The sequence below is a fragment of the Barbus barbus genome, assembly GCF_936440315.1.
Source record: "Barbus barbus genome assembly, chromosome: 16".
In the NCBI taxonomy this organism is placed as follows: Eukaryota; Metazoa; Chordata; class Actinopteri; order Cypriniformes; family Cyprinidae; genus Barbus; species Barbus barbus.
The window spans coordinates 6,013,249-6,033,244 of NC_136744.1; the positions used below are offsets into that span (position 1 = coordinate 6,013,249).

The following is a 19,996-nucleotide window of genomic DNA, read 5'->3' on the forward strand; positions in this document are numbered from 1 at the left end:
ACACAAACAACAGAGCTATATGTGTGCGCCGTCTCTGTTTCTGTGTGAGAGGACCGCGTTTGTTTTTCCGCCGCTTTATTGGCTTTGAACGATTACATAAACACACTTATATGCGTCAGAATCCCCGTCTTTGCAAGTATCCTCATAAACACAGCGATTTAAGTCTTAAGAGAGAGTAAACAGCTGAAAGAGAAAACATATTGGATCCGGACTTCGGTCTTAAAGGGGAAGCGGTCTAAAAATTCATCCTGTCTGCCATTCATATTAATCATAGCATATTGCTAGAAAATCTCTCACTGCTCTCGACTAAATCACTTTTCTAACTTTAATAAGAAGAAATTAAAAATAATAATAATGATATATGTATATGTATAGAATCTATACTTAATACACGTGTTAATTATAGCTACATCTATTTATAGATAGATAGATATAATTAACACAGTGAAGACTAATTAATTTAAACAATGTATGTAGCATTTCTTATTTATTGTAGTTTTTTTTGTCCTATTGCTTGCAATTAGTTTCTTATCCTTATTCCATCACTGACTGTTTATTTATCTTCAGTGAGCTTGTGGGGTGTTTTCGTCTCTGTTTATGCTTGTATTAGTTTGATATTGACGTTGGTGACAAGGATTGTGAAAATTCTATGGTGTCAAAGATTTTAATATCATAAAAACCTTTTTAAAAAATAAATAACTATATTGTGATATATATCGTTATCGTGATATAAAAGTAGTCATATCGTGATATAAGATTTTGGCCATATCGCCCAACATGTTTTAACGATATTTAAAAACAGAAAATTATATAAATCAACATGCTTGCTTCAAATTCTTTTGGTGCTAAATCATTGACAGCAGCTGCTATGCCTTCACTATTTCACTATGAAAGTGTCATGACGGTTTGTTGATTGCCGGGGAGCAGTTGGGGGTTCGGTGCCTTGCTCAAGGGCACCTCAGTCGTGGTATTGAGGGTGGAGAGAGCGCTGGACATTCACTCCCCCCACCTACAATCCCTGCCGACTCTCTAACCATTAGGCCTCGACTTCCCAATATAAGCAGATTTAAGTAAAGCTCTTTTTTTCCAGACAAAAGCCAGGGAAAGCAATACAGTCCAACATCCTCTTAAAGGGAATTAAATGGCCAACATTACCAATATTAAATCAAATTAATAGAAAGAGAGGCATAAGGCTGTAAAACTGCTGAGCTTGCTCTTGTAACATTGAGGACTCATCATTTTAAGGCATTAAGGTTAATTATTGCTGTAGATCAAGCCAGCATGTCAAAAATATAAGACAAGCTGGGAAGCTAACTGTAATAATGACTTTTATTTTCTAATTAGACTGTGTGATAGAAAGTGTATAAACAGAATGTAATAGACCAAGAAAACACAGAATATGAATTGAAGAGAACCTGTAGGGATAATCATCCACAGACAGAAAAGTAATACTGTTATTTACGGCACACAGGCTGTTCCTATGAGTCAGAGTGAAAACGAGGATCTGAAATCCATTTTTCCTGCACAGGGCAGGGGATTGGGAATGGCTGGGGTGACCTTTCTGAAAGTCATTTTGCACTGTTGTCTTCTACGCTATTTAAATGTTAGTTTGGGAACATTATTACTGAGATCAATACCATTGATATGACTGGACTGCCTGTGTTTGAGTGCTGCATCGCATTCATCCTATTGGGGAACGAGGCCCTAATCGTGCTAGTCCCTAAATAACATGGTAGATTGTATAGAAACATGTATCATGGTAACTATTTACTGCATTTACTTATTGCAAAATCAAATTGAATTACGAAAGTGCAATATTTCACTCATTTTATTTTATATTTCGATGACAGCGGCCATCATTTTATTGTAGAGTCCCATTTTATATACTATGTACTTAAGTTTAATAATATATAAATAAATAATCTATTACTTATAATAATTATTATCATTGTTGTTGTTTGGTACAATGTCCTTACTGTGTTCACATTGTATTAAAAACACTTTTGCTGATATTTAAGTGGGGTATGGTTATATCAGGGACAGGTTTATTGGTATGGTTAGGTTTAAGGGGTAGGGTCAATCACATGCAGGTATTTTATATATAGGCTTGATATATAATAATAGCATGCATAGGTGTATTGTATGGAATGATTGGTTAAAATGTTAGTACGTAGTATTTAGGGACACTTAATATAAAGTGGACCCTACTGTAACTAGACTTTTTGTTGAAAATGATTACCATTTGGGAATAACTAATATAACCTGACCTTAACTACCCATGTAAGAAACCTTACATTTCTCCTTAATATTGATAAACGTGAATAAACTCGTTATAAATGTTAATGTATTGTAGTAACAAGCACTGAAATAGCTGTTATTTCGGAGGAAATATTATCAGATTTGATAGTTACCATGGCAACCTTTCATAAAAGTACAGCGTATTGTATAATCCCTTAATGGACGGTAATTAACTAGTAAATACGCTTGGTCACCAACTGCAAAGCAACTGAGCTTTTAGTTGCACTGTGTGTTTATTTAATAAGCCGCTGCAGTCATGAATGGAGCCCGGTCCAGCGGTGTTTTTATGAATGAAATGATTCAAAGCGCCTGAAGAAACAACAAATGGCGGAGCACTGCCACACTTTCCACAAGATAAACCCAGCTCTGTTTTTATGACTAGCCGATGATTAAGCTAGCTGTCTTGTTCAGAAAACAAACAACACGTGAACGCGCAAACACAGAGGAATGCTCAAGGAAGGGCCTTTAAAACATCCAAACCCTTCAGAAGATATTTCCACCCCTCAGAGGGACAACATTTCACCGTAAAATAGTTCAGCGAAGTTTTCCAGCAAACTTTACAGATGCGACATGTGGACAAACGTCCAGAACAAAGACAAACCCTCCAAAGAAGATTTATTTCCAGGTACTTACTCGTTTGGGTGTGTTTCTTCAATCATTTTTCTCGTTTCACCTACAAAAAAATCCCACAACGGGTGCACTCTGTTGGTTCGTCATTTTTATGCCACTCTTTCCCCAATAATCCCTCACACTTGGTTCGGCTATAGTGTGTCTTCTTGTTGCTCTCTCTCTCCTCGTCTCCGTCTTCTTGATGGGTTTTCGTTTCTTTCTTTTTTCTTTCCTTTTTCTTTTTTCAGTTGCTGATGAAAACCTTGGAGGATCTTGGAATAAAAGAAGGCTAAATCAGATCCTCCGAATAATTTCCTACAGTTTGAGCGCTTCGGTGTATTTCCGAAAATCCCTTAGATGAAATATGCCTTGATGTTGCTGAGGGTGGCCCCAACGAGCCCCATCTCTGATTACTCCATGTTGGATTATTGTGCAGCGGCGGCGGGAGCGCGCACGGGCGCGCGGGGGGAGGGGGCGAGAGGGCGGAAGCAATGACGTCACAGAGCGAGACTGTTTGGAAGAAAGTCTGATCAAAATATGACCACAGCCAACCTAAAGAAGGGTCAGATTGTGCATATTGGCTAATTCTCACGCGAATACATTTTCTACCAAGAATCCGCCTTGCTTTATTAAAAAAAAAAAAACAATAACAAAAAAACAATGCAAAGCAAAACAAACAAAGCAAGACAAAGCAAAAAAACAAACAAAAACTCAAGTAAAACGGTACGTAATAAAATATATTTAGTACTGTGTCCTAGTTTACATTTTACATACAGCACTTTATTTTCACTCCTAGATTATTTTTTGTGAATTTTGTGGTGAATTTCATATAAAAAGAATATATTTGGCAAACATAAACCCTTTTTTTATTGTTTTTATAACTTTGTAATTAAGGATTAGGAATTAGAAAATATTTTTTTTTTCCTTTCAGTTACTTTTTTCTTTAATTATTATGATTTAAATAGAACTGGAACCTCAGTAAATTCTGTAATTTGACATGGATGTGCTTGGCTTCTTGATCTTCAGTAAAATGAAAAACAACAACAACAAAAGAAAAAGCATTGTGTCGTTTGGTCTTTATTTTAGTGAATGGACATAAATATCATTGAACTGTTAAAACCTCTTCAAGTAAACCATGCACAGCTATATGGGGGGGGGGGGGGGGGGGGGGGCTTACATAAACTGGACATTATCCATGATTTCGGATTCCACATATTTCTGAATTCAGAATTTGAAGTATTTCTGATATTTGTCAGCACAGCTGTAGAAATAATTCATCTTTTTTTTCTTTCTTGGTTTGTTTTTTGTCCACCTTATGTGAGCATTGATCTCTAACACTGCACAACAACAAAGGCTTTTTAAGTGCTACTTTAGCGCATCACTTCCTCTAAAAAGTGTAATCAGGGTCAAAGGTGGACAGCACAGACTCCTTATCTGTGTAACTTCTGACTCTGAGGGAAAGCTGAGGATTAGACATGCTTTGATCAAGGGACTGGAGAGGTATTTTGAGAACTGAGGACTACGGTCACCAGTGAGTGTCCAAATTCCTTACTGATCGCTTTAAATCAGGGCTTCCTTAGAAGCATTCTTCGTGAAATCACTTTACACTACACACTACACAGTGACTTACAGAGACAGCTGCCAGCACTGGCCCATAAGCACCATTTGGAAATCTTATCAAAGTATCTCAGATGCCATAAAATAATCAGGAAGGTGCTTTTTCAGTCCGAAGCTTCGAACACTCGACAATAGTTAACTACCTTGGTTATCACGATCAACAATTAGTGATTTCAGTCATACTTCAAGATAAGAACACTATTGTCATACCTTCCACATGATCATGAGACATTTCACCACTGACAGTCCCAAGCGCTCATTGGAGGCAAATGTGTGATCACCGGAAATCTGGTAAAACATTTACAGAAAGTTAAATTGTCCTCTTTTTGGATTTGAGTGTGGATTGGGGTAATAAAAAAGTACAAATCACAGCAATATATATATATATAGCAATAGCATTCTTTATTTAAATCAGCATTGTGATCCAAAGGAGAAAAAAAAATGAATAAGAGAGAAAAAATACCCACTTACATAAATTGTGCTTGGCACTCGATAAAAATATTTTAAATAATAGATGGTGTCTCAAATATATGCATGAGACAATAAGAAGCAGATACCTCAATTATCAATGTTTTTGTTATGCACTATATGAATGTCCATAAACAATCGGTCCCAAACAATATAACCTAAATCGAACCTCATTTACATAAAAACAGCATTAGTCAAATAAAAGCAACTGTCTGACTGATATTGCAGAAGATTGTTTATTATTATTTTATTCTATGCCAGACACAGCACTGCAAGAGAAAATGAATAAAAAATTAAAAAAAACAACAGCAATAATTACAATAACAAAGGGACTAATAGAATTCAAACAAATCCCATCTACTTAATACATTTTTTTGAGCTGTATATATATATATGAGCAACATAAAACTTCAGGTTTAGCTGTTGAAACCAGTATGTTGAAGAATACTAAACTAATTTCCAAAGGCAGACCTTGCAGAAGACTGGCCTGCTTGATAAATACATAAGTAAAAATCCCACAGACTCTCAGTCCAAACTCTCAAAATGCTAAATAATAATAATGAAAAACACTTGTGAATAAGACGAGCCCCTCTTGTTACTCTGGACGAACACGTGACAAACTGACAGACAGAAAGAGCAGAAAGGCTTCCCTCAGCTACAGGACTAAAGCTCCATGACCAGAATAAGGTTTGGTTGCTCAGTTTCAGTTGTTGAAACACTGGCAGAGAACAGAAAAAAAGAAAAGGTATTTTGTTTCTGCCCTTACATTACCCACTGATGATAACACGTCTGTGTCTCTGTCACCGGACTGACATACAGTACAAAACATCCCATGGTGAACAGGGAGCGGCGAGGATTCATTACAGCTTATAATAGTCAGCAGTAATACAGACGTAATGATGCTGCCTGTCATTAACATTCATGAGCTTTGGTGTTAAATATTGCTCATCGCTGATTGGGTCATTTCTGTCATGCAGTACTGTCACTCTGTTGTGTCTGTAAAAGTCATTTCATGTCATTCATTAAAAATGAATTATTTAGACAAATGACAGGACGGAAAAAAGGAGCTAAAGATGATTTCTGTAGTTAAAACAGTTCAAGCCACAAATTATAAAATATCACAGAATTCATTAAATGCTAATATTTGAAGATGCTTGTGCTGCTGGTTTCCTCCAAAAAAAGATGCCACTTCCTAAACAATGACGTCAGTAAGGAACTAGCGCTTTGTTAGTTCAGCAGATAACGGACTAACAGGATGGAAAATGAAAATGTTTGAAAAAATTATTTCTTAAAACTAATAAGGTTTTCCTAGTTAGAAGTGAAGCACTCAAGTACAAGGTAAAAACAATAACTTCTGCTTAAGCCCCGTTCACACCAAGCACAATAACGATAAAGATATAGTTCTAAAAACCGTTCTCAGTATTAAAGAATAGCAGAGTCCACACCACAACTATAACGATAAAGGCTCTGAGAAACGAAATCGTTCCAGCTGATGAACAATACAAACATTGACAGACAATCAGAATCCATCCTGCTATAACGAGCTCGAGAATTTAAAGCGGCAGACTCGCGTGCGCTTAGATATAACGGACGCCAATATCTTTATTTTAATAGTTATCAATATAGTTTTCGTTCTTGGTGTGAACAGGCCTTTACAAAGTAAAAGTGGGGAAAACTTCCATGTACTCTTAATCATGATGCTGCAATGTATATGAATTTAATCTTTAAAAACAGAGTTTCAAATCTTATTCAAGATATACATTTTTAATTTGTCATTTATAGTATACACTACTGTTCAAAAGTTCGCAAGATTGGTCACTAAGATTTCTTTTTCGGAAAGAAATGAATACTTGTATATAGGATGCATTTTATTGATTAAAAGTGACAGTAAAGACTTCATTACGAAAACTAAACAAAACTTTCTACTCAAAGAATCCTGAAAAATCAAAACCACCCTGTATCATGGTTTCCACAAAAAACAAATTAAGCAGCACAATGGTTTTCAACATTGATAATAATTAAGAAATGTTTCTTGAGCAGCAAATAAGCATATTAGATCATGTGACACTGAAGGCTGGAGTAATGATGCTGAAAATTCAGCTTTGCATCACAGGAATAAACTACATTTTAAAATATATTCAAACCGAAAACAGTTCTTTTAAATTATATTAATATTTCACAACATAATTTAATTTTTTTAAATATTTTAATGTATCAATGATCAAATAACTGCAGCCTTGGTGAGCAACACAGACTATTTATAAAATCTTAGCGACCCCAAACTTTTGAATGGTAGTACATATGATTATATATTAATGATTATTATTACATTATATGAAAGGGACAAGAAAACGTACTGCAAAGCAGGAATGACCCGATCGCCGCCACTAATGCTGAGCCGACAGCATACAAAACATATGTGACCCTTGACCACAAAACCAGTCATAAGAGTCAATTTCTTCAAATTGAGATTTATACATGTAATAAATGAGCTTTCCAGTGATGTATGGTTTGTTAGGACAGGACAATATTTGGCTGAGATACAACTATTTGAAAATCTGGAATCTGAGGGTGCAAAAAAAAAAAAAAAAATTGAGAAAATCCCCTTTAAAGTTGTTCAAATTAAGTGCTTAGCAATGCATATTACTAATCAAAAATGAAGTTTTGATATATTTACGGTAGGAAATGTACAAAATATCTTCATGGAACATGATCTTTATTTAATATCCTTATAATTTTTGGCATAAAAGAAAAATCGATCATTTTGACCCCTGCAATGTATTGTTGGCTATTGCTGCAAATATCCCCGTGCTACTTATGACTGGTTTTGTGCTCCAGGGTCACATATGTGCAGTGACAGAAGACCAAACACCACATAATAGAAAACCACCAGTACCCTTCATAATCCAAACCCATAAATCCACACCTGATGACATGATTCACTGGCAGAACAGGCTGAACAAAAAAGAGACGGGTGATGTAAAAGAGATGCCGGGGTCGTGGGATGTTTTTTCCGAGAAGCGCATCCGTGTTTATCTGACGGTGACGCCGAGCTTCTCCAGAACACGCACACCCTTTTCCTGATACTCCTCCCGCGTCAGCCAGAAGTTGTCCTTGTCTTTCATGATGTCAGCCAGCACCGCCCCACCCAGAAACACCATGTGCTTGCGGCGGGGAGGGTCCTCGATCCGGATCTTGAATTTCTATGGAGGTATTAAATAGACAGCGTGACCAGAATTTCAGGGGAGTGGAACAGAACGGACACTGACTCACATGCCAGCGAATGCTTTGAATGGATCTCTTTAATACACATAAAAAGCACACTGTCCAGTTGGGGATTGAGCAGCAAACCCAAATGGGAGAATAATGAGGTGTACGGTGTACACGGAGCCTGTGTTCAGACCCTGAACGGGCTATAAACAAGTGGCTGAAAGGGTCTCATGGAGGCCTTCGTGTAAAGTCGATTGCTTTTTAATTTGCCTTAAACACAGTTTGGGGAGAAGCAGACAGACACGCCACTCGACCGTATCAGGCATGCCATCTGTAATTGATCATCTATATATAGTGGGTCGACATGCAGCCCACTCTGAGGCTCCCCAAAATGCTTTTCCAGGCCAGTGGCCAGGTTTTAAATGAGATGGAGCTCAGCTGGGCAGTCTGGGGTGTTCTGTGTAATCGAGGCTGTTTGGTGGTGTGATGCAGCCCCACCTGCTGGTCCACAGGAGGCATTACCACACATGTTTTTGAAGTTTAAATACTCGCTTCTTAACCCTATGAAGCCTATTTATCATATTTGATAAGCAAATTTCAAAGGTGTCTAAAAAGGTCAAAGTGTCTGAATAATTTTTGGTCCCAAATTTTTATCAGTTTTACTTGTAGTCCACTGTATGAAGAATACTTGGGTATAATATGTCACCGTTTACTTTATTTTGCTATCCTCACTTATATAAATGAACTATAGCGTCCTGCACCCACTAGTAAAAAGATATCAAAAATTATATCTGGCATGTGAATAATTTTTGGTTTGACTCTACAGAGAGAAAACTGACATGTGCACTTTATGTAAGTGCTTTAACTGGTCCACATGACAAGCTATGAGAAATTCCTACTTTTTGGCCATATAAATATCAGCAGCTCCACTAAATTGCATATTTTTGCTCAATTTAGGCCTCTGAATGTTTTTCCTCCTTCAGTATGATATGTGATACTCACCAAAAATAGACTTATTTCAAACTTTTTTTAAGACAACTTCAGTATATCGAACTATAAGTAAACCACCTTCACATTGATTTAAACACGGACTCTTTGCCACTTTCACAATGTTGCTAAATCATCGTGAATAATCACTATATCACACAGCCCTACTTGCGAAGACGTTCAATCTTAGATGCAAATAGGCTATCTCTGTCAGCTGGGTGACACGTTTAGATGTGCATAGAAATGACAAACTTACTGAGAGCTTGTCAACATCACCCTTCAGTACCCGCTCTAGATAAAGCTGTTTAAGTTCCCGCTCTAGTCGAGAGGGCAGACCAGGGTACATGGTGGATCCTCCTGACAGAACAATGTGTTTATAGAACTCGGACCTGAGGGACAGAGAGATAGAGAGAGAAGGGAAGCACAGATAAAAACACACAGTGAGCTTCATTCATACTGGAGGGGTGAAGGGTGAAGTTACTGAAACGACAAGACCATCTTTAGATGATGCTTTGTTTATTTTAGTGTCACATAACTGTGTAGTGCATACTGGAGGGCAACTGGTAGGAGTGGAATTAGAGCTCACCTGGTGTCAATGTCTGCTGCGTGAATGGTGTTGAAGAGAAGCTCAGCCACTCCGACCCCTTCCACGTTAATGAGGTGGGGCTGGAACAGAGCTTCTGGGGCCTCGAACCGCTCCCCTCCTACCTTAATAACCCGGCCATCAGGGAGCTGGAGAACAGAGGATATGAAAAAGTTTAGGGCTTTAAATCGGTCACCCTGCCAATTCATAAATATAAAGTGCTTTACTGAACATTTAAATAAAGTTTACAAACTTCTGATGCGTTTGCTGCTTGTATAAAATTACTACTTCCCTAAAGACGTCATTAGATGAGATTTTTTTATTAAATTGAGTATTAAATTCAGTAAGGTCAGTGTTACATTTCATAAATGCATATTACGTTTTAGTAAACAAACACTGCTGTTTATTACCAGGTATTGTTATATTGGCATATAAATGAACAATATTAGATATTTTTTCTCTTTTTTTTATCTCATTTCAAATAAAATATATATATATAAATTAATGTCCCATTTGATTTATTTAATGCATCCTTGCTGAATAAAAGTATTAACTTCTCGTGATTTGTGACTTGCATTATGAAACTGTCTATAGCAGCAACAGGACATCAGCAACTTTATGCTTTACGATAAGTAACCTAGCTGATAAATGCTGTGGTATATAACCACACCTCGTGTCAACATTTGTCTGGTTTCTTATCACATGCTTCGCTACTTCAATTTGACCTTGATCATGAGATGTTCCTGTTCGACTGGCTGCACTGAGCAAAGTCTCAGGTCTGAAGAGTAACCCACAGCCGAGCATAACCCCGATGACTAATGAGAAAATGGCGACGGGTATATAAAGAGCCCATTGAGGAGTGCCCAGAGGTCGGAAATGCAGAGCTTCCCAGCTGGGGAAGGACTGTGTCCACGCAGGAAATGATGTTACATGCTGGTTAAGCAACTCCGACACCACACAGCCTTACTTGTTTAAAAACTTGCTCGTTTGAGTCTCTCTTTTTTCAAAGAAAAGGTTTAGAAAGGAAATCAAAAGAAACACCCCACCCATGCCTACAAACTCAGAGTAAAGAAGGAACTTTGCACAGAACTTGAACTTGTCAGCAACCGCTGCCCCCTTGAGGCCGCTCTGCTTAATCACACATCCAGTAGCCAATCAGAATCCAGCAGAGTGTGGCTTCTCACAGACAGGATGTCAAAGTGTAAACTGAAGAATTTCCCTGCTGCTAAATCCAATCCAAAGAGCACATTACCATAGAAACGCAGAACACTTATGCATCCCAGCGGGAAATTTGTGAAACCACATACTAAAATCCCCAGCCAGGAAAACTTCTGCCTCATACTGTAACATTTGAAGTGTAACTTTCGAACATCTCAGCGAGAAGGATACTTTCACCCCGCAGGCCGTTAACACCCTTTTAGAAGGCAAGCTTGTGTTAAAGCGGTTCGTGAAATTCCTCCCAGTGTCACATAAAACTGACCGTGTAGGACTCCACCAGTACGGTGGTCTCCAGAGCAAGCTTCTGTTCCTGCTCGATGTTGTATCCCACGTAGCAAAGCTTCTCCTTCATCATGCGTACCGTCTCGAAGTCTGCCGAATGGTTGAAGGCGTAACCTCGCAGCAAGAGCAACTGTGACAAAAAACGAAGACCATTTACCACGTTAAGGAATACAAGTCATGTTTTTTATCATCTGAAATGAGCTGTGACTTAAAGAATTCAATCAACATTAAGCACGCAAAACATGCACAAAGCGTGCTGACCGAGAGAGGTACATGAGCCCAAGTTTATTTGTATAGCTAGGCGGTAGTTTCAAATTTGCTTTAAAAAAAAAAAAAAGTTTAGGCTTGGCACTTATGTTTTAAAGGAATGTAACAATAACTTATCCCTTTATTCCTGTTCTGTTCTGAATACTGATAAATTCACTTATTTTTTCATTTCTGTTTTGAATTGTGATAAAATTAAAGGATTTGAGTGAGGGGGACTAAAATACATGTCTGTTAACTTTTCAACTAAGATCAATATTTTACATTATTTCTGAATGTTGTAATAATGTGACTTAACACACCGATGGCACTTTTGACCGAATGCAACCTTAAAAATAGTTTTATTATCTGCAACATGCTGTGACTTCCATTTCAAAGCAACTTATAGAATTCATTTGATGTCAAGCATGCAAAACATGGACAAAGCGCACACAAGAAATATCAGTTCTATCATAATGGCAGTCAACCAAGCATACAAAACGTTACACATCTCATTTAAATTGTATGTTGTTTGCAGCAACAGATGCTGTTTTACGGGGAAATTGGGAACACACGTGAAGTACAACATGATAAATAATAGTTTAGCACCCAAATGTTAGGCTACATCGCAATATGTAAACATACAGATTCGTGGGACATCTAAGGTCTGACGTGTCAAATTAGGAAATCAAAACGAAGTTAAATTAGATACTTAACAATAACATTATTTTACGCATTTCAACTTAAATATTGTGTACCTTAATGAGATAGCGTGTAATGTCCCGTCCCGCAATGTCCAGTCTCCTTGTAAGATGGGGCAGAGAGAAGCCCTCATACACAGGACAAATGTGGGTGACTCCATCGCCTGAATCCACCACCACCCCTGTCAACAGGCCTGGGTGTAGCACAACAGACAAATATTGATACAATCACTGATGGTTGACACACTAGGTACAATAATATGTTTGCCAAATCAACATGTTGAGGTTAAAACAGTGGATAACTCACCTTGAGCATAAAGCGTCAGAACAGCCTGGATAGCGATGTAAACACCTGCAAACTGGTATGTCTCAAACATGACCTAAAGGGCAGTGGGACAAACACAAAGACAAATGAAATTTTCTTTCTGAATGTGTTCACAGATGTATGTACAGGTAGTTTGAACATAAGATTGTCATTTAAGCCAAAGAATCTGATGATAGTGGAGCGGGTGATGGTGCTATAGGTGGAGAGGCAGAGCTCAGAGCATCACCCGCTGCTGTAATGATGGGTGATGGGATGAGCCCACAGCTGCAGCTAATTATACGTGCTGATGAACTGACTGCACTGCTGCTAGTCACCAGATCCTCCCATAAAACCAGCACTTCAACATCAAAAACAGACTTCTACCCACTAAAATGACACTGTTAAACAATGAGTTTATGAAATCTTTTTAAACAAAAAATAGACAAAAGGCTTTTACCACACCATGTCTGAAGTGACATTGACAAAAACATAAAATACAGTACAATACAAAGGTTTCTGTAAGATTTTTTAAAGTGTGAAATATTACTATAATTAAAAAAAAACGTTTTCTATTTGAGTATATTACAAAATGTAATTTATTCCTGTGATGCAAAGCTGAATTTTCAGCATCATTACTCCATTTTTCTTACTTTTGGTAAGATTCGAAAATTCAGATTTGACTACGAAAATCCTCAGTCGGGGACACCCCTACTAATTTCCAGATCAGATACTTGAATTATCTTTTTAGTTACATTTTGAATCTAGATAGATTTCACACTAAAAGAGGTCATTTTGCAATACGGTAATAAGAAACTCATGCAAATCACCATTACGAACAGGAATTATAGCAATATAATACAAACTTAGGAGTGTAGGCTTCATTATGGAAAGTAAAGTTTTAGTTTTTTTCTATTTGAATTATGTGGTGCAATGCGCCTTGGAGTGATTGACATGAATGAATGGTCTGACTACACACCTCTATGATCTTCTCACGGTTCTTGGTCGGGTTCATGGGAGGTTCTGTGAGGAGGATCTTGCAGTTGCGTGAGTTGATATTGAGCTTCTCCGGACCGAAGGTATAATCCCATAAGTGCTTCATGTCATCCCAGTTCCTGACGATGCCGTTCTCCATGGGATAGTTGACCTCCAGCATTGAGCGCAGCTCACTCGCTTCGTCTCCCACCATCAGATCCTGAGCAATCACAGGTCACAGGTTAGAAAGACCACCTCACTTCATAGCTATGATGACGAAACCCAAGGTCAGTAGTATCCACCAAAAACATTTCAATGTGGCAGCCCAGCATCAGCATTTCCACAACAGATGCACGGCACTGGGAATCTCACGTCCCAGATTTGCCACAGACCATCCACATTCTGTGCGCGGTTACAGTATGAGGCACGAGGAAGCCTCATGTTACAGCTCATGGAGAGCTCAAGCACAGCAAACACGGCCGCTGGGGTGAGATGAGCGTACGGACAGATGCTGTGCCAGCATGCACAGAATAGCAGATCTCCATGCACAACGTGTTAGTCATTTTCATTCACAGGCTTCTCTGCTCACAGTTTTAGCATTGACTTTAAGACCTATTTACAATAAAGACCATAATTACAGCGGGTAAAATAAGTATTGAACACGTCACCATTTCTTGCAGTAAATATATAAGGGTGCTGTTGTCATGAAATGTTCACCAGATGTTGGTAACAACCCAAGTAATCCATACATACAAAGAAAACAAAACAATTAATTTCAGAAATTAAGTTGTGTGTAATAAAATGGAATGACACAGGGAAATTATTGAACTACTGAAATGTATTTAATGCTTGGTACAAAAGCCTTTGTTGGTAATGACAGCTTCAAGATGCCTCCTGTATGAGAAACTAGTCGCATACGTTGTTCAGGTGTGATTTTGGCCCATTCTTCCTCCGAGTCGTCAAATCTTGAAGGTTCTGTGGGTCTCTTTTATGAACTCTGATCTTTAGTTCTTATTTTCTATTAGATTCAAGTCAGGGGATTGGCTGGGCCATTCTAGCACCCTTATTTTCTTTTTCTGAAACGAATCGAGAGTTTCCTTGGCTGTGTTTGGGATCATTGTCTTGCAGAAATGTCCATCCTTGTATCATCTTCATCATCCTGGATTTTTAGATGTTGGGACCGAACCAGCTATTAATAATTTCCACATACGAGCGGCAGGATTGTTTTCTAATTACTGATAGATTTCAGCTGGTGTCTTGGCTTTCCATGACTTTTTGCACCTCCCTTTCTTCATGTGTTCAATACTTTTTCCCTGTGTCATTCCACTTTATTACACATAACTTCATTTCTGAACTTATTTGTTTTGTTTTCTTTGTATGTTCGGATTACTTGTGTCGTTACCGACATCTGGTGAAAATTTCAAGTCAACAGCACCTTTACAAATATATTCAGCGTTCAATACTTATTTTACCTGCTGTATATCGATATTTATAAAGTTTTAATAATCATTTTAATTATATGAGAATAGGGATATCCACATTACAAATATATCAATAACGACACAGAAGAACGATATAATTTGAATCACTTTTTTTTCTCCAGTTAATGAACGATAAAAACATGTACAGCCAATCAGAATCCACCTAAATTTAAAGAGCTCATGCATTTAAAGCAGCAGACAACAAAACTTTTTTGTATTTTTGAATAAACATGTTTACAGATCGCAAAATGGGGCAAAGGTTGTGTAGTGTGTATTTCAGCCTTTAGTTTATTCTTTGGTAACAGTTATGCAATTACCCTAATATTAAGGACTGGGTGTTAATTGTACAGATGATCACGGTGTGCACAAGTACTGTGTGTTCTTTGGCACGGTTACAGGATTTGTTTGGTAGTGCCATGTGTTTTCAATGGCGCCCTGCTGTCCTTCAATTTCATCTGTCTGACTAACTTCCTGGGTACAGCACGGCTTCAGCAACATTTTGCTTATTTGAGAAGGGAAATGCAGGCTTCTCGAAAAGAGTTTGAAAGGAACTCTGTGTGTGAGACAATATCTTGTGAACACCAAAGCATCAGAATCTATTTATCTATCTACATACAGAATCTATCTATTTCTTCTAATTCCTCAAACATTATAGAGGCCAGAGGACACTGAACAGACAGACACAAAGTGCAGAGACATGAACATTTCCCTGCATCTTAAGGCCAACTTCTGCTAAATCTATTTCGGACCGGAGGAGGAGGAAATTCAGCTAAAATGTCTGGTGGCGATCTGAATAGTTGCCAAGTTCTGTGAAAAACATTTGCAGCTTTGAAACAGAAGACAAAGCGAGAGCACTTTGAGCAACGCGCTATGGTGAATATTGGAGTATGAAAACAAATTATGCAAGACCAAAAAAAACAATAACAACTAAATATTAGTGAGAGAGTCTGATTTATTCCCCATGGCTCTTTAGATAAATCAATACACAAACAGAACAAGAACTACAACTAAGATCCATGGCATTTTATATATTAAAATTCTTTAATAAAAATATATTTAAGTAAATCTTACTGAGTGTTTGTTATTGTATAGTATTGTATGATGCATAAATAAATACATACATACATACATACATACATAAATCTCCTTTAAATAAATAAATAGATAAATATTCTCCTAAATATTCACCTTGATTATTTTTTAATTGCATCAATGTTGTATTTTACTTATTGACTTAAACATTTTGAATTCAGCTGCTACTAAAGAGAATTGGTTAAAATGATGGCTCTTGTTACTGGAGAGAGAAAAAAAAAACATTTTAAGCCATTTCATATGCCTATACTGAAAATTGTGTATACTGTATATTATACTCTTTTGGCTATATCACCCAGCCCTGGTTATAAGGAATGAGATACTCAACAAAATAAAAGAAATCAAAGCTCAATAATATGCAAATATATGAACACCTTCGAAATACTGCATGGTGCAACACACTCTCCTCAGCAGGCGATCAGTGTTTAACAAAACACACGTCAGGCTGCACTTACCATTTTTTTGTTATTCTACTTCATGTGAAGAACAAGAAGGAAAGAGTGTAATTATAAAAAAGTTAAAACAGGAGAGAATGAAGGCTTACTTTAAAACAACTATGCTAAATAACTTTCACAAATTAACTTTGATAACCCATCAATAGATAGAGTAGTATTATCTTATGTCATTCAGAAAATGCCACAACAAACTCCAAATGGATCATCTGAGCAGCCAGAAAGTCGAGGTTGAGTGCGGAGCTCACCTTAATCTCAATGTTGCCCACTTTAGCTGTGGAGCGGATGATGGGCCTGCCCACCAGTGCTGGGAAGATGTGTTCTGGGAAGTTGGATCCGGCATAGCCACACTTGACAAACTAAATGATTGAGAGGGAGAGAGAGCGAAGTAATGTGTAAAGTAACAAAGTAAAGCAATACTGTGTTTCTTTAAACAGGAGAGCCAACAAGACACCAAAACAAAACTTGATGTTTGACTCCATGATGTTGATAATTGGCCATTGTTATGGTTCGATGGTGTAGAGGTTATTATGTATTTATTAATAGGATTCCCACACTTTTTGACCAATGAATTTCCTTGACTTTTACAAGTGTTTATGATTACCAGATAAAAGTATCAATTAGTTTGCACTCACAAATAGCAATTTCTAGCTTAATAAATATGTTACAGATGAGCATAATTAGAAAAGCTCCTTATTTGGGGGGAGGGAAACTTTCCAATAACCCTGTAAGATTTAGCTAATTAACATGACTTTTCCATGCCTGGAAATCACAATTTTAACATTTTCTCATATTTACAAGTTTAAATGAATACACAGACAGGTTAGGCTATGTTTTATAAAATAAAGATATAAAATAATAAAATACAGAAGTTAGCAGAAAATAACCTCTTTGACCAACAAAAGTTTATTATTCTTACATATTTTGTGCACAGATCATAATTTTTCAAGGCTGATTCTGACTGACGATTTTGTACAAGCAATTGGGCTGATTTCAGTATACGATTGCCATTTGTTAAGCACATTTATTTGTTGATTATTTGCTCTTTTAAGGTCGAACTGGCCTAAAACAATAAAATATCTGTAGCCACTTAAATTAGAGGTAACCACTGCATTTTAATCACAATCCAAACAAAGACGCTGCACACATTTAGCATGAGCGTCTATTCTCTCCTGCTCTTGTCCATCTTCACCTGTGTCCAGTGTCTGGCCTCGGTTATTGTCCTGTTTACAGATTTCAGATTTTAGTAAATGATTGCAATGCAGTTTGTGTGCAAGTTCGAAAACAGATATTGGCCAAAATAACACAAAAAACATCCAGCTCCTATTATTTGCCAGTCGACCAATGCATCTGCATTGTTCCTCATGATAATATTCACAAATGAACACAACTTTTATGAACTTTGAAGTCTAAATGCAATTGGCAGATGTAAAAAAGCTAAAATTATAGGCTAAAAAGAAATATACGATGGTCACATGACTTCAATCACAAAGTTTCTGACAACTCTTTATTTTCCAATCTAAACGTTGGAAAGTTTGCGTTAGACTGCAAGAACATGAGTATACACACAATAAGGTTGTAAAGCAAAATAATGAGTTTTCCTGCTCGGCTGTAGTCCCATTTAGCAACTTGTTTGGCAACTGCCTTTTTTAAGACACTTAAGTTTAAGTGTGGTAAAAAAATAACAAATAAGTGGGGTATTACTGACGAATTTTATGCTGTAGTATAAAATGTGAAAATATATTGGGCTTGTGTTAACCACAGACTTTATTTCAGGCCTACAGCGAGTTTCCGTGTTTTAGGTCTCATTTCTGTGGCATGCTATATAGTTCTCACCAGACTTGCTGCAACAACAAATCAATGTGAATGCAATGAAATGATTGATCCGTCTAAACAACCGACTTATTGAGAACATACTGTATTGTTTAAGATGTTTAACAGTAATTTTCCATCAAAACAAATGCCAACCAAAATATTCAGAACAGACTGGCTTCGTCCTTCCATGACGGTGCTTGCATCCCCCAAAAATACTTGTTTGCATTAAACTCAATCAATTGTTTCTTATATTAGCATAATCCAAAAATAGTCTGAAGGCTTTCGGGCTCATTTATTGGTCATCGGACAAATAGAGACGTTTTCTCTGTGCAAGCTGTGGTTTTAACAAGTGACATCACTTCCTTCTGAGCCTGACTCATGGCTCTCTGTTTCATTGGCTGTCCTGACCTAAACAATTTTGCTATTTACTAAAAATACACTAAATATTCTTGAACCACAGTCATTTTAAAAACCTGCCCAAGTCACCCACTAGCCAAACATGACGTCAGGACGCATGGCCACGCCCCCAAATGATATCAGGCATCAATTATATTCTGTATAATGACTTACTCTTATCATCTATAAGGCTAGATCTTCGCCAACATTAGTGAAACTCGATTTACACACCTTTCCACCGAGACTAACTCTAACAGGTGAGGAAGTAACACCACCCGGTGCTTGCTATATGCAAAGCGTTATCAAAGCAAGTGGATGGTTTCATAACAGGCCGCATTCATGGATTAACTGTAACCATAGCGACGCGAAATTCATTTAATAGTCTATTTTGCTAGCTGACTGACTGGAGCAAGCTAGCAAGCTAAGACTCGGTGTATGCGAATGCAATCGACCCATAAACGAAATATTTACTTGTGTCACTGTATTTATATTATAATATAGCGATATATTAGGATCATATAACCAAATCAAGCCACATTTAGCAGGAACTGTGCTGTTAGCGTCTAATGCAGTCTGTGGGATGAGTAAACGCCGGGTTTTAAATGTGATAAATATAGAACATAAATCACTGTAGAGTCGGATAACACAGAGGTCTCAGCAGAGAAGAATATGAGGGCAGAGTAAATGCAGCTGTCAGACATTCCTTACAGCTGCGCTAAGCTTTCGTGACTTCCTGTTAGGGTCTGTCTTCCTTCTCATTGAACTTTACTCAAAAGCTAAACAAGCCAAAAATAAATGCCAGGTGTTAGAGTTGCGGACGTACCCCTGTTCCGTTATCACAAACCACCACCTTTCTTCCTTGGCTGTCCATCTTTCAAAACCCCGGAGCTGTCAAAGGCAGCCCAACTCTCTGAACAAAGTGCTACAAGCACTCAGCAGGTTTCACTTCCTGTTCCAGACAGACGCTCGCGAAAGCGGATCAGCCTTGTTTTTCACAAGCCCCGCCTCCTGCGTTCGGATTGGCTGATATGACTTCCACACCGTCTGCGATTGGACAGTTGGGGAGTCATTCATAGAGACTTCACTGCAGTGAACACATTTTCAGTAATGTCAATTATTTTCTATAATATTTTGTAATTCAATAAATAATAAAGTTCCAATAATTTGTAACTTGTAATCTAAATATAATTTGTAGAAAAAAAAGATAGTTTTGAAAATCTTCAATTGGTCATTTTATTGGTCGTTCTATCTATTTGTTTTCTTTTTAT

The 19,996-nt window shown here is 37.4% G+C and overlaps 2 protein-coding genes across 2 annotated transcripts in view; both read right to left on the reverse strand.

Annotated features, from left to right (window-relative positions):
* The window catches only part of LOC306882487 (sprouty-related, EVH1 domain-containing protein 2-like), a 40,563-nt gene extending 37,229 nt beyond the window's left edge, over positions 1–3,334 (reverse strand). Inside the window, exon 1 of the mRNA XM_079437140.1 lies at positions 2,932–3,334. Within this exon, the coding sequence (XP_079293266.1) occupies positions 2,932–2,957 (26 nt within the window). The 5' untranslated portion in view covers positions 2,958–3,334. The remainder of the gene's footprint in view (positions 1–2,931) is intronic.
* A 1,567-nt stretch (positions 3,335–4,901) lies between these two features.
* On the reverse strand, positions 4,902–19,690 carry LOC306882705 (actin-related protein 2-B). Its single transcript, XM_079437539.1, has 9 exons — positions 19,552–19,690; positions 16,766–16,876; positions 13,497–13,712; positions 12,524–12,596; positions 12,274–12,410; positions 11,253–11,402; positions 9,776–9,921; positions 9,446–9,578; positions 4,902–8,195 (listed from the first exon to the last, which is right to left on the reverse strand). Exons 1-9 carry the CDS (start codon positions 19,597–19,599, stop codon positions 8,025–8,027), a joined length of 1,185 nt encoding a protein of 394 aa, XP_079293665.1. The 5' UTR covers positions 19,600–19,690; the 3' UTR covers positions 4,902–8,024.
* Between the last annotated feature and the right edge of the window lie 306 nt (positions 19,691–19,996).

What these genes read in the sequence shown, in the direction of transcription:
- LOC306882705 (XM_079437539.1), bottom strand. Translation starts at nt 19,599, where the DNA reads ATGGACAGCCAAGGAAGAAAGGTGGTGGTTTGTGATAACGGAACAGGG. An exon ending in TTTGTGATAACGGAACAGGG is followed by an intron (nt 16,877 to 19,551) that starts GTACGTCCGCAA and finishes TCAATCATTTAG; the next exon opens with TTTGTCAAGTGTGGCTATGC. An exon ending in ACCGTGAGAAGATCATAGAG is followed by an intron (nt 12,597 to 13,496) that starts GTGTGTAGTCAG and finishes ACTGCCCTTTAG; the next exon opens with GTCATGTTTGAGACATACCA.